General features: G+C 34.7%; 1 protein-coding gene across 17 annotated transcripts in view; it reads right to left on the bottom strand.

Moving 5' to 3' along the window:
• Positions 1-1461: 1461 nt before the first annotated feature.
• PPIG (peptidylprolyl isomerase G) overlaps positions 1462-15196 on the bottom strand; it is a 58429-nt gene continuing 44694 nt past the window's right edge. For all 17 annotated transcript variants that reach the window (XM_008258714.4, XM_017342915.3, XM_070070721.1 and 14 more), the window contains 5 exons: positions 14385-14598; positions 13185-13352; positions 10991-11078; positions 7254-7390; positions 1462-7063 (listed from right to left, as the gene is read on the bottom strand). In XM_008258714.4, the coding sequence (XP_008256936.1) occupies positions 5953-7063; positions 7254-7390; positions 10991-11078; positions 13185-13352; positions 14385-14598 (1718 nt within the window). In that variant the 3' untranslated portion in view covers positions 1462-5952. The remainder of the gene's footprint in view (positions 7064-7253; positions 7391-10990; positions 11079-13184; positions 13353-14384; positions 14599-15196) is intronic.

Raw genomic sequence — 15196 nt, forward strand, 5'->3', positions numbered from 1 at the left:
TACCACAGGTTATTACTAGCATGAGGTAGCTCAGGATGTTACATACACTATTCCTAATGACATCCTATCTTTGGAAAGCTGGATTTTCAGCAGTTCATATGCTAAAACTCACAGATTGCACAAAAACAAAGTACTACAGGAACAATGGGGTGGTGGTATACAACCTGAAGGTTTGGGGAGCTGTGCAATGACCAACACTTGCACACATCCCATTTGTTAAAACTGTAGTTAAGAATGAAATAAAAACACAGTTCAAAAACTTCATGGAAATGGAAATTATAAATTAAGTTTATTTTTGGTGAAAAAAATTTAAATCCATGCATATGACAGATTTTTGAAATCTTATGGAAAATGCTTATGAAAAACTTATGCATGCTTGAGTATTTTCAAGAAAGTCTAAAAAAAAAAAAAGAAAGAAAAAGAAAAAGAAAGAGAGAGAGAGAGAGGGAGAAAAACACACACATACACAAGGTGAGCTCCCATCTGCTAGCTCACTCCCCAAAGGCTTCCTAGAACTGGTGGCTGAGGAGGTGGAAGCCACGAGCAAGGAACTCAGTCAGGGTCTCCCACATGGATGGCAGTGATCCAACTACTTAGGCCATCAGCCCCTGCCTCCTAAGATTTGCAACAGTAAGGATATGGAGTCAGAAGCCAGAGTTGGGAATTCAGCCCATGTACTCTGCTATCCAACATGGGCATTTAAAACATTAGGCCAGATGACAGCTCCTCATAAACTTTTTGAACTACTCAAAATAGAAAAAATTTCAAATGGTACTAAGTTGTAAGGATTTAAATATCATACAAAAATTATATAATACACATCTATTAGGTATTTCCTTTGGCTTAGGGATTAACTAGCATGCTAGTTTTATTGGGATGTAAGGGTAAAATAAGCAAGTCTGGGAACCTTTGTCATACATTCTTTGCTTTAAATTCAGTTTTAAAAAGTATGACATTTAGTGGTAGTTACTAATTTTAGATACAATCATCTTCGTACTATGAAACAATTATAGTTTTACAAAATGGTTAATAACATTAAATGCATTATATAACCAAGTTAGTTGAGTGAAAGGTAAACACAAGTTACTAGTATTTCTTCCTTATATACACAACTTATTTTAGTTACAACTGGACTGCACATTCTACTAACATTGCACATCAAAAACAAAATGAAGGCCATACAAATATTTTTAAATCAATCACAAAACAACTCAATGAAACCAGTACAGCACACAAAGCAGAAAAAATCCAACTGCTATAATCTGGCAGTTTGGTAAAGGAAATCTGTATATAAAATGTGTAGCAAAGACATAAACTGCAGAACCAAGGCATTTGGGATTCTAAGAAAACTCTGATAGGAGGGGAAAATGCATAAAAGTAATGCATCAGCACTTACAGCATTAGGAAAAAAAAACCACCATGTTTGGAAGAGAAATCTACAAAGAAAACAGAAAAGGCAAATTGATTCCAAAAGTATTTTAATAGTTTGTACAGTTCATATGCAGCACTCACATTTTATATATTCTCCTGGCTAAATAAAGCATTTACCAACACTCCAGATTTTAGTTTAGTACTCTTTTTTAACACTTTTATTCACATACACAAACCTCTGAGTGTTCAGAATGTTTTTCCTACTCATGTGTTTTCCCTAAGTTAACTAGGAAAATTTTCCCTAAATGTGTAATTTAAGTAAAACAAAACAACTAGACAATTTGTTGTATAAAAGTGAATTTGTATATGGCCTTACAACTATAAATATTAAAACTGACAAGCACAGAATATATTAGTCTTCCTAATACTGAGAAATTAAAAGTAATATTCTAGTAGACAGTATTGCAAATTCCTTAAGTTTAACCTTAAAAAGTCTGTTTGTCCAAAAGACATGCTGCAATCTGAAGCATTATAATTACACACTTACACTAGAACTTATTCTGAAACCTGGAAATTGTCACTGCTGGGCAACGGCCAAATTCTTCAAGAAGGTCGGCATTGTTAAACTCTGTTCAGTTTTCTCATAATAAATGTAATTTTTATCTCCAAGGGTAAAATAAAAGTATATTTTAGTTAGCTTAGTTTCATTATTTGCTTTTACTAAAAATAAAGGTCAAAAAACTAGTAACAACTTAAAAAATACAAAACCAAACTGTTGACTATAGTATAGTTTATTTAATACAATGTTTAACTATAAAAATTAATACAGTTTTGAAGATTAAATTTTGTAAAATGCAGAAAACAGTTACTAAAGAATAACGAGAAGCAGCATTTTGAAACTAACTTTACAATTGAGAAGACAACAGTTTTATTTCTAAATTTCATTAAAAAAATATACATCACAGTGACTTCTGAGCTAGGAAAAGAAGTGCATTAACTTCATTATTTTCCCCTTTCACAAAGAGAGCAGCCACAACTTTGAACATCCCCACATAGAAATGCTCAACTCACTTATCAATCTTTCAAAGCACTATAAACATACAAAAGGGGAAGAAAATATACAGCATGTGCTTTTGGTAACATAAGAAATTTGCTTTAAAAAATAAAATAAAAGCATGTACCAGTCCCTCTGCTACCTCCTGTGTGTGCACGAGTGTGCATGCGCGCACACACACACACACACCCCTCTCTTTCAACCTTGCTGATGGGATTTTCTTATTCACGTGACTTCCTTTTCTTTTCCTTTAATACTTACTACTTTGTCACACAATAGGCCAGAGAATTTTCATTTGCCTGAATCCCTTCAATGCAGTTGAGAAGCCCACTGTGGGAAGGTGTGCCAGCCAAAGATGCACTTTTTGGGGCTTACTTTATTAATTCTCTAACCAAGTATTTGTAACAAAACACACTTTTACAAAATAAATGTCATCAGCCTAGTCCCTGGAGTTTTTTCAACTGTAAAAGTATGAGTCCAAAGCAGAGTAACTACAGTAAACACAACTAAAAGTAAACAGAAAAATACTCATTTTGTTTCTTTAAAACAATCAATTACATGGTACATATGTAAATTTGCCTTCTGGTGAAGGCAAACTCAACAAGTTTCTACAGAAGTTTAATATAAAAAGTTCAGTGCGATGAAAACCATTGCCATCTGGACCAAAGCACAATAAAGTACTAAAAGACATACTAACTGGCTCTAAATGCTAAGTAGAAAATACACTAGAATTGTTAGTGAATACCACTACTCAAAATAACAAACTCAATGTGTGTCTGCCAATAAGATAAAGAAATCTTTACTGGTTTTACTTTCACACCTTCCATTGAGCAGAACAATCAAAGGCCATTAGCAAAGTCAACATGCAATAGTATCACACCTGTGCAAAGACAGATTTATCAAAGGAGTTCTTTGCAACTTCTGAGGGCGTCAATTAAGTGACTTAAACGACAATGCTCTCCGAACTTAACTAGAGTAATTTAAGAATGTTCTAGAACAAACACTCTCTACTGCATATTTTACATTAATCTCTTTTGTCAATTTCTGTAGTAGCTGTTTACCCAGCTACTACACACAATTCTACATAATGAAGAAATTTTCAGTTACCACCAATCAAGCAAAAACAAAAACAAAAATGGCATACTTAAACTATCTTTAAATGGATAAAAGGTTATGAAATTAAAAATAGTTTGACATGAACTACGTAAGCTCAGCTATGAATGTAAAATCAACTTGATGGAAAAACCAGTAACTGACACTTAGAAAAACAATGTTCAAAATAAAACTAAAGATAACACAACTATTAAAAATGTAAGGAAAGAAAAGGACCATTTTGAGCTGTGTCATTACAATACAAGGGCAGACTTGAGGTACAGTTAGTGCTGCTTAATTATTTTCCTAAGATTCTTTACATTCTGAAAACAAAATCTAGTTGATTGTCCTCTCTCATTTCAACTACTTCACCACACTTGTTCTGCAAAACCAGCTAACAAAGCTTAAAAAAAAAAAAAAAAGGCCTATAAATAATGCTTGGCATGGAGTTGCTCTTCTGATAACCCAAACAGGAGAATATTACTTAATTGAAAATTTCCCCTCATGGTAACTGTTTTAAACTAAGATTCGGACAGTTCTCGTCCATAATTTTTAAGAGATAAAGCTCTGGGATCAGACAAGATAGAAGTATGTTTCCCTAGCATGGCCTTTTTTTTTTTTAGAAATCCTTTCTTTAATTGAACCTTTCTTTAAACTTGATAATTTATAACAAAGATTTTGAAATGCAAGTCACTGAATTTAAGACAAAATAATTTGATTAAAATACACAATAGATTATACAGCTTGTGCACTAAGACTCAATTATCCCTAATGTGGAATTATGGTCAGTCTCTTAAAGAACTGATCACTCTGGATTATAATAAACATCTAGTTTTACCATGATCAGACAGAAAAATATCAGAAAAAATCCACTGTGGATATTTGCTTCAAGGTATTCCCAAGTTAGGATCCAAATGTATCACTGTTGGCATTAATCTTAATGGGAAGTATCAAGTTAAGCATTGCTTCATTCAATACAAACAGCATTGAGTAGCTACTGATTTACTCAGAAGCCAACTTGGTAACAGAATTGACACTATAGTGACAAATATTAAAGTATAACTCTCTCTAGAGACTACAGGATTCAGAATTTTAAAATTTCTTTTCAAATGAGGCAGGTTTTGTGTTTGTTGGATGTTCAATGTTTTATTTGGGAGATTTTACAGGATAACATCACAAAAATAGCAAAATACAATGCACAAAACTCTGAATAGATTTTGGATATGTTCAGTGTTTAAGTTACCAAGTTTTGCAACTTTCTACTCTATTCTATGCGGCAATGTTATACATGCCCAATTAAAATAATGTTAATAATAATGGTATAAAGTCACCTGAACAAAAAGAAATCAGAGTCATAAACATGCAACAGCCGATCATGGAACACATACAGAAAAGATGGATATTCTTGCCATTTGAAACTCACAGCTATCAGAGTTAAAGAAGTCACTTCAAGTTTTAAAAAACAAAAACCATGCAGACTTATCACTCAACATTATATAGGTTAGGGCCAAAAAAGAGAAATCTTAGAAGCTAATGTGTAAATACTAACAATTTTTAGGATCTTTCTAGCTTAAGTATTATGTTTTAGTGAAAAAAGTATTTTTCTTTTAGAAGATAGCAATAACAACAGTAATAAAACAATGTTCTCAAAAACCAACAATTTCAACTCTTCAGACCAAAAACAACATAGAATTAAGAATTACAACCCAGCCTTCCAAAGAATAATTCCCGTCAAATGCTGTACAATAGGAACATAGGCTTGATCAGCACATCAACTGAAAAAAATATTTATGATTTTAAAAGGCAGTTAAGTAAAACAAAACCAAACAAAATGGCTACAGCTGGAACCATAAAGAATAAGGTATAAAGCACTTTATAAATAACTAAATATTTATCTATTTTAAAGCACAAATTACTGTAGAATCAAAAAAACTGTCCAAGATCTCAAGCTGACAAAATCCTGCTTCTGTATAATTCAAAAAAATTGCTGCAAGCCTCCATCACAAATGTAATCAGAAAAATCCATACTAGATTTCTACTAGTTTCTAAAGTTACTTTAATCATGAAAAACAAGAACTTTTTTTAAACAATGTATTCCAACAATCATTAAGCTTATTTCCAAGCGATGATTAAAGAAATTGGATGCTACTGGTTGACTGCTGCAACACAAAAATGCATACATAAAATAGTTTAACACAGCACACAGTGTTACACCAAAGTGTTTTTCTCATTTCAAGTTTATTAAAACTTTAGCAGTACAAATTATCCAGGTGCAGATTATCAAAAGATCAACTCAATGAAGTCCACATTAAAAAAAAAAAAAGACAAACATAAAACAACCCCAAAACAATGAAAACAACATAAAGGAGATTCATCAGCCAAGTCTGTAAAACTTAAAATTTGAGACAAAAATGAAGTAAGTATACAGGACTCACTCATCCACTTTTGTCTTCATCTGTTCCAGGGCTTGATTCATGATCAAATTTTTTGTTTTTATCATGTACATGGTCATTTTCTTGACCCTTTGATTTTTGGTATTCTTTTTCAACTGAGGATCTCGTCTTCTCATCTTCCTTATTTTTCAACGAGGAAGACTTTAATTCATTGTCCTGACTGCTTTGTTTCATTTTCGAGAATGGACTTGGATCTCTATCAGATTTTTTTTCCCTGTTATTTGAACTATTATGATCACGACTTTTAGAGTACATTCTTTTCTCACTCTCAGAATTTTCTTTTCTATGGGAACTCTTACTTTCTTGGTTTCTGTATTTTTCTCTGTTTCGGTTTTGACTTTCTTCTCTCTCTGAACTCCGGGAATCTCTCCTCCTCCTCCTCCTGTCTTTACTTCTGGATCTTCCTGGTGTTGCTCGTCTCTCTCTGCTGCGGGATCTTCCTCTTCTCCTGTACTCCAGTTCTCTGTATCTATGGTACTCCTTGCTTCTGCTGCGATCTCTGTCGTGGCTTCTAGATCTCACTCTTCTGCTCCTGTCCCTACTTCTGCTCCGTTCCCTTGTTCTACTATTGTAACTGTGCTTACTTTTAGTTATATCTCGTTCTCTACTCTTAGATTGTGCACGTCTATCCTTTTCCTTACTTTTATTATGATCATGCTCATTACTTTTCAATTCTAATTGTTTAGACTTCTCTTTACTTCTACTCCTTTCCTGATCTTTTCCTTTAGAATCTAATGGCTTTTCTTTTTCTTTAATATTCTCATGATCTCTTTCTTTGCTCCTTGACCTCATCCTCTTTTCTTCGTGTCTATTATGTTTTGAATCTCTTTCCTTACTCTTTGATTTCTCTTTGCTCTTACTTCTGCTTTTAGATTTGGCCCTTTTCTTCACTTTGTTTTTATTATATTTTTCATCTTTTTCAGAGTTTTTTCTGATCTCTCTCTCTTTGCTGTTAGATTTATGCTCTTTAACTTTCTTTTCCTTTTCATTTTTTCTGTTTGGACTCTCAGACACATGCCTGTGGTCAATTACTTTTCTCTCTTTTACCCTAATTGGGCTTCTTTGATTTTCTTTTATTTCATTCAACTCACTCCTAAAAAATAAGGAAAAAAAATATTTTCAGAAATGTTACCAAGTAAAGAATGGTGTAAATTTTAGCTACAATGATATTCTATTTTCCTTAAGGTACAGAGAAATAATTAAAATGGCATTAACAAAGTAACTATGTACAATAGTTAAAATATACTTATCACTACATTTTAAGTGATAAAGTTAAATCTTACTTATCCCCTTTGATCCATCTTTCACCACTTGATACCCTCATTCTTTGAGCTCTTTGCATCTCTTGCCTCCAATGTGGAGGAGTCTCACTACGTCTGAAACGATCCCTTGATCTGGATCTGGAAGGAGTTCGATAACGCTTAAGAAAATAAAAAGGGGAAAAATTAATGAATAAAAATACTTGCCTCTCAAATATCTTTAAAAATAAATAAGTATTATAGCAATAACTAGTATATATTCTTCTTGGTTCAAATAAAATGTCTGATATTTCTATGGCTTTAAAATTTCCAAATTTTCAGACAGGAAATCAATAAAGCACTTTAAATAGTTATACCAATGATTCCAAGTAAGAAACATTAACCACAGAAACTTACAAGTTAGCCACTTGTATCTTAACACGGAACAACAGTCATATTCAAGTGATGCTAGATCAAACTCTTATGAGTTACAAAGTTCCAATTTGATGTGTCCCACATTAAGAGAAAAACTTAATAAATGTGCAGATGTTTATTTATTCAACCAAAATTCATTCAGCCCTTGGAGAGTTAACCACTCTACCACATATTGAGGAACGTTAGTGAGCCAAGAAATATTTGACTTTGCTCACCTGGAACGTGTATTCCATGGGCAGAACACATGAAAAGACATATAATCACTATTATTAAACATAGATGCAGCTAAAAAAGTAGGAGTGTAAATGGAAAAGAGCTGCTCCCAAAAAAATCGCAGAGTGATCTGACCTAGTATGGTAGTATGAATAGTTAAGACAATGAAATCTGAGAACCAAAGAATGCTCATGATGAGTTACCTAGGGAAGGATAAGGAAACAAGAGGCTTGTAAAGGGGCTAAGGATAAACGAGTGAAGAGCAACAGAGATTAGGCAGAAAAAATACCATGTCTATACAGCGGGTTTTAGATATTATTAGAAGACAGATTAGGATTATTATAGCTAAAGCTAAAATAGGAAAAAAGAAGGAAATATAGAACTAGATACTTCTAAGAAAGTAAGCCTGCACTAAGTTTTGTGAAGTCTTGTAGGCTATCATAGAAATTTTGGATTTGTCCTAATATTAATGGTAAAAGAGGGACATAATGGTAAAGGAGATACTTTTTTAAAAAATAGTTATTTTATGCATTTGAAAGGCAGTTACAGAAAGAAGGAGAGACAGACAGAATCTTCCATCTGCTGATTCACTCCAAAAATGGCCACAACGGCCAGAGGTGGGCCAGGCCAAAGCTAGGAGCCAGGATCCTCTTCCAGGTTCTTGGGCCATCTTCTACTGCTTTCCCAGGTACATTAGCAAGGAGCTAGATCAGAAGTACAGCAACTGGGACTTGAACTGGCACCTAAATGTGATGCCAGTGGTTTTTCATTTCTAAATGACATTTCTGTTACTGTTAAGAAAAAGAACTACAAAAAGAAAAGAAAGAAAAAGAAAAAAAAAAAAAAAGACTGGGGCCAGAGTTGTGGCACAGCAGATAAAGCTGCTGCCTGTCACGCTGACATCCCATATGGACACTGGTTTGAGATCCAGCTACTTCACTTCCTATCCAAGTCCCTGCTCAAGTGCCTGAGAAGCAGAAGATGGCCCCAGTGCCTTGGCCTCTGCATCCATGTGGGAAACCTAGAAAAAGCCCCAAGTTCTTGGCTTCTGCCTGGCACAGCCCCCACCACTCTGGTCATTTGGGGAGTAACTCAGTGGATGGAAAATTTCTCTTTCTCTCCCTCTCTCTCTAAAACTGCCTTTCAAATATGAAAAAAATTTTTAAAAAAAGAAAGAAAAAGGACTAGATCAGTTATTTGCAAACTGTGATCTAGGGATCCCACATTTTGGGGATCTAAGAGGTCAAAACTACTTCAAAATAATATATTATCTGCCTTTCCACTTTCAATCTTTCATTAGCATATAGTGTAGTCATTCAGAGATCACATATGTGTTCTGATATTATCGTCCTCATAGCTACTAGAATATGTTCTTACATAGTCTTATGTTTTAAATATTACTCATTTTAATTTTTTAAAGATTTATTTATTAATTTGAGAGGCAGAATTACAAAGAGAGGGAGAGACAGACAGAAAGTGAGCTCTTCCATCCTCTGGTTCACTCCCTAATTGACCACAATGGCTGGAGCCAGGAGAATCCAAAGCCAGGAGCCAAGCGCTTGTTCTGGGTTTCCAACTTGGATACAGGGGCCCAAGGATTTGTGTCATCTTATGCTGCTTTTCCAGACACATTAGCAGGGAGCTGGATTGGAAGCAGAGCAGCCAGGAGTTGAACTGGCATCATATGGGATGCCAGTGCCACAGGCAGAGGCTTAAATTACTACATCACAGTGCCAACCCCTCATTTTATACAACTCACATCAGTTAAAGCTCTTTTGGGTCTTCAATAATTTTTAACAGTGTGAACCAGAACTGAGACCAAAAAAGTTTGAGAATTACCAAAATACAAATTAGAAAGCCATTTACAGATTGGACAATATGATGATAAGCTGAATTAACATGGCAAGAGTAAAATTTTCTGAAAGTAGATAGATTTCAGAGTATTTAGTACGTAAAATTGAGAAGACTTCAGAATTAATAAGATATATGAGGCATGAATTAAAAGGGAAAATCAAAATGATTCCTGGGCTTTAGGTTTAAGAACTGTGCAGTCTGTACTGCTACTCACTGAGACCAGGAACCTAAAGAAGGATTAGATCTGAAGGGGAAGTGCTTATGCTCATCTCTTGACAGGCTAAGTTTGCAGTATTCCTTAGTCAAATAAACCTTTGGTGGCAAGAACAGATGAAATTTGATAACTATCAACTATCAATTACTCCCAGCCATGGGAGTAATCAGACTGTCCATGGAACACATATAGTATGAAGAGTTGGAACTCTGAAGTAGTGTAATAGTTAACAGTCAGATAGAGGACTATGAACTAGAACTAGAGACAAAGACAGGAAGAAAATGTGACAAAAACAACAAGGAGGGAATATTACAAGGAGAGAGCTAAAAGGAAGACTGCAAAGGATATATTGGATTTTGTGACATGAAGCTGACTATATTGCAAATGCTATTTTTAGTAGAATACTAATGATAAGAAGACACACTGAAATACTGCAGGAATGAGTTAGAAATAAGGAAGTATAGTTAAGTTTCTAAAGTTTTGAAAACACAAGGAGACATTTCCATTCTGATGAAGACAATACAGTAAACAGAAAGAGAATGAAACACGAGAAAATTATTAATTCCTTCTTTACTTTGAACAAGAATAGAGGTATGGTGGGCAGAAACTAACAAAGGCCACAGAAAATTTCAATCCCATTTTATACCATGTAACTGTAAAATCCATTTATATCTCATGGATTTTAGAGCTAGAAGTATCAACATGCAAAGTTACTATAAAATACAGGTGGAGAACCATTTTTCTGCTAAGGGCCATTTGGAAACTTGTAACATCATTCACAGGCCATACGAAATTATCAACTTAAAAACAGGCCTATTACAGTTTTATCTCGAGTCCTGCATGTGGTTGCCTTGGCAGGGCCAGATCAAATTATTTCATAGGCATTATATAGCCTATGGACCTGATGTTCCCCACTCCTGCTATAAAAAGAGACTATGAATTCAATATTCACATCTTCCTTAAATTTAGGAACCTGTTCAGTAAAATAACATCTAGAAAAACACTCAAAGTATTTAAGAAAGATAAATTCAATACTATTAAGATTTCTGGAGAAAGAATCACCTACCCTTGGTCCTCTTCCTTTAATTTTTCTGCCAGACCTAGTAACTAAAAGCCGTCTCTGGTATGACGCAGGCTGGGAGTTAGGCAGGTTGCTAGAAGGAACCAAAATAATTGTTAATACATATTGACTTTATAAAACTGAATATGGAGAATATAGTTTTGCTGACTGTAAATAGATTCAAAACAATAATCAGTAATTCTCAACCCAAAATGCTATCAATTCCTAGCAAATATCTGGAAAAGTATGGGAGCATTTCTTCAGCTGTCAGTGAGTAGACTATCACCAGTTCTTAGTGCTCAGGAGTCAGAAACACTAAGTTTTGTAATGTGTGAGGATGAAGAACAATGTTGCCCCAAAATGCTCATCATGCCTTGTCAAGAAACAATTATGGCCGGCGCCGCGGCTCACTAGGCTAATCCTCTGCCTTGCGGTGCCGGCACACCGGGTTCTAGTCCCGGTCGGGGTGCTGGATTCTGTCCCGGTTGCCCCTCTTCCAGGCCAGCTCTCTGCTGTGGCCAGGGAGTGCAGTGGAGGATGGCCCAGGTGCTTGGGCCCTGCACCCCATGGGAGACCAGGAAAAGCACCTGGCTCCTGCCATCGGATCAGCGCGGTGCGCCGGCCGCGGCGGCCATTGGAGGGTGAACCAACGGCAAAGGAAGACCTTTCTCTCTGTCTCTCTCTCTCTCAATGTCCACTCTATCAAAAAAAAAAAAAACCAAACCTCACTTCTAATATGAAGCTAATTGATAACGCTAAAGAATATCAACACAGAAGAGTTCAGAAGTGGTACATGCTTTTCAGAGAACAATTTTAAAGTATCTTATCCCACAGTATCTTGTTATCCTATTGGTAACAGAACTATGGAAGAGGGAGGGGGAAAAAGGGTTGGACCATGGTTGGGAGGGAGGATAGGGTGGGAAGTATCACTATGTTCCTAAATATGTATATATGAAATACACGAAACTTGTATAACAAATAAAATTTTAAAAAAGAAAAATAAATAAATAAAAAACAGGGAAAAAAAAATAAAATAATGTGAATCACAGAGATAAACTTGTGTGAATTAGGAAATGTTCACATAATAAAAGGGGAAATCATGTTTTCAAATAGTCATATGAGGTAATATTTAATCAGTACATTCACAAAAGTTCACCCTAATATAGTTCAAATAGTCTCTTGTACTTTATTTCCTTAGAAACATCTCTTCCTATACTAGCAGAAAAATAAACTCAACTTAGGACCACACTGTGGCACAGTGGGTTAGGCTACTGCTTCTAACATCAGCATCCCATTTCAGAGTGACAGTTCAAGACCCAAGTTACGGCTACTCCATTTCCAATCCAGCTTCCAGATAGTCCAAGTACTTGGGTCCTGCCACTCATGGGAGACCAAGATGTACACGTTCCTGGATTTAGCCTGGCCCAGACCTGGCTGTTGCAGCCTTTTGGGAAGTGAATCTGTCACTGTACTTTTCAAATAAATAAATATAAAAAAAAAAAAAAAGAAAAGAAAAATACACTCAACTGAATTCATTAAAATCACCCTAAATATCAAATAAGTCATTTTTACTGTTGTACTGTAAAAGCATAAGGGGATCACGTGGAATGTTATTACTTGTATGTTTGCTCATAACTAAGAAAGACTTCAATTTTTTTTTTACTAACTTTAGACATTACTATTAAAACAATTCACAAAGAACCAACAGGACTGATTAATATGGATTTATCTAGAAAAATTTCAAAGTAGTTGAACATGATATCAGCTTTAATTACCACACACTGTAAACCTGATAAGGAACACAGGATATTTTCCTATTACATATATTTTAAAAACAAGCTTAAGAGTTTAATGCACACAAATAACACAGTTAAGACCCTATGTTGTTTTACTGGTTTAACAATACTTTGTTATTGATTTCACCTAGTATGTTGTCTTCATATCTGTAGTGCCTACTATCTCATAAAGTAAATTTTACCAAAAATCTGCTTGTAATATAACTCAATTTATCTTTCTAGCTATGTACATGGTTATCAAAAAGGAGTTTCGCTAATAATATCCTATAAAAAAAAAGATTTCAACTTTGGGACAAGGTCACTAAGTAAATTTGTCTAAAGTTAAGTAAAAACTTTTCAAAGTGAGGAAAAGTTCTAAGTTTAAAGTATGTAGGGCACTCTATAAAAAATACACATTTACATACCACTCTCTCTCTCTTTCTCTCTCTCTGTTTTTCCTTTCCTTGTCATCAGCTTTAGGAGGACTTTTTCTCATTAGGAATCTATTTTCTGGTATAGGAGGGATCTCTTCTGGACGGACAGTAGACTGGGGCTGCACTTCAAGATTCTCAGCTTCACTTTCACTAGATGCACTTAACAGAAACACAGAAAACAATTGACATTTGGTTATTATGTACATATTCAAAATATCAATTGTTGATATACCCCTTATATTGTAATATACAGACAACTCGATCCCTCCCAAAGATGTGGTCACAGGTAAAATCTAACTCCATCCTCTGACAAATTGACTAATGAAAGCCCCAAACAAACTATTTCTGTATATTCTCAAAAAGTATTTTGCCATAAAATGAGTCTAAAATATGACAGGTGGGGCAGGTGTTGTGGCAGTGGGTAAAGCTGCTGCCTGTGATGCCAGCATCCCACTCCACTTCCTCATCCTCCTCCACCTCCAATCGAGCTCTCTGATAAAGGCCTAGGAAAGCAGTGGAAGATGGCCCAGTATTTGGACCTCTGCAACCATGTGGGAGACCCGGAAGAAGCTCCTGGCTTTGGATCAGTCCAGCTCTGGCCGTTGCAGCCGTTTGGGGAGTGAATCAGCAGATGGAAGATCTGTCTTTCCCTCTCTTTCTGTAACTCTGTCTTTCAAATATATAAACACATCTTAAAAAAAAAATAAATAAAATAATTGCTTTGGAGGTCACAGGAAGATAAAGACAAATTTTAGTCCAAACACAGATTATTTTGAACAAAATGGAAAAGAAACTAAATTATGTGAGCATTATGTGTTTTCTTCCTTTATGCTATCATAACAGCAAGAGAGATAATGGACAAAAAAGCACAACAGCCCACCATATAAAACAATGAAAACAAGTTGGTTTCCTATATTCTCATTAATCCTATGGTCCTCCCATACAATGTACAAGCCTATAAAACCAAAAGCATCACTCTACTGAATGAACATAAAACAAACAAAGGTTTTTTTTTTTTTAAATGGAAATCCATGTACCCAAATTTAATTTACAGTTGACAGAATGTTGACACTGATCTTATGATGTTTCATGGTATAAAAGATTCCTATTTTAATTGATCTAAAACATCAATAAATTTATTTATAAACAGAGGGAACCAGAATATAAAGGTAGGATTATGAAATTAAAGACCTTTTCTTGCTTTTCTTTCGCTTCTTCTTTTCTTTCTTGTGTTTTCGGGAATTTTTCCGATGTTTCTTTTTTCTTTTTTTTGATTTCTCTTCAGAAGCACTTTCAGAATCAGAAGAATCAGAAGAGGACTGAGAATCACTTGAGCTATCTGAATCACTGGATGATGAGGAGGAAGATGATGATGACTTATGCCTTTTCTTTTCTTCTTTCTTAACTTTAATGAAAACAAAAAGGTTATAGGCACCAGTTTTCAGACAACCTTTGTAAGTGGAAATTAAATTTTTTCGGCAGACTTTCACTGAGTCTGGTATTTAACTCTCAGCTTATCCAGCTACCTGATCTGATAGGTATATGAATGGAATTAGGTATGACACAGGATTAGAATCCAGATCTACAGATCTGTGGGTCAACACAAACAATTTTTGAAAAGTATCATCTAAAATGCTAAACTAAATTAATGTTAAGAAATACTAAGTTTTAATGAAGTACAACTAAGATTCCCAGATTCAAATCTTCTTTTTTCTACTTTTTCTCTTCTCAAGATTGGAAGTAAAACTGGAATAAGAAAATAATTTAAAAAAATACTCAACATGAAGAGATAAGAAACATGATTCTAAAGACATGAGGCTTATGTTTTAATGCCTGAGTATTCTTCTAGTGATTAGGAAATCTAGCTTCAGTTGAAGAGCAGATTCACAATTCATAATTTGAAGGGAAGTCATGTGCCCATGATGAGTAACTGTGTTTTGATATGTCTATGAAAAGTAATTTTTCAAGCTGAAACTTGGGTTAAGGAATTAAATGATTTTTAA

Source organism: Oryctolagus cuniculus, chromosome 3 (assembly GCF_964237555.1).
Source record: "Oryctolagus cuniculus chromosome 3, mOryCun1.1, whole genome shotgun sequence".
NCBI classification, from domain to species: domain Eukaryota; kingdom Metazoa; phylum Chordata; class Mammalia; order Lagomorpha; family Leporidae; genus Oryctolagus; species Oryctolagus cuniculus.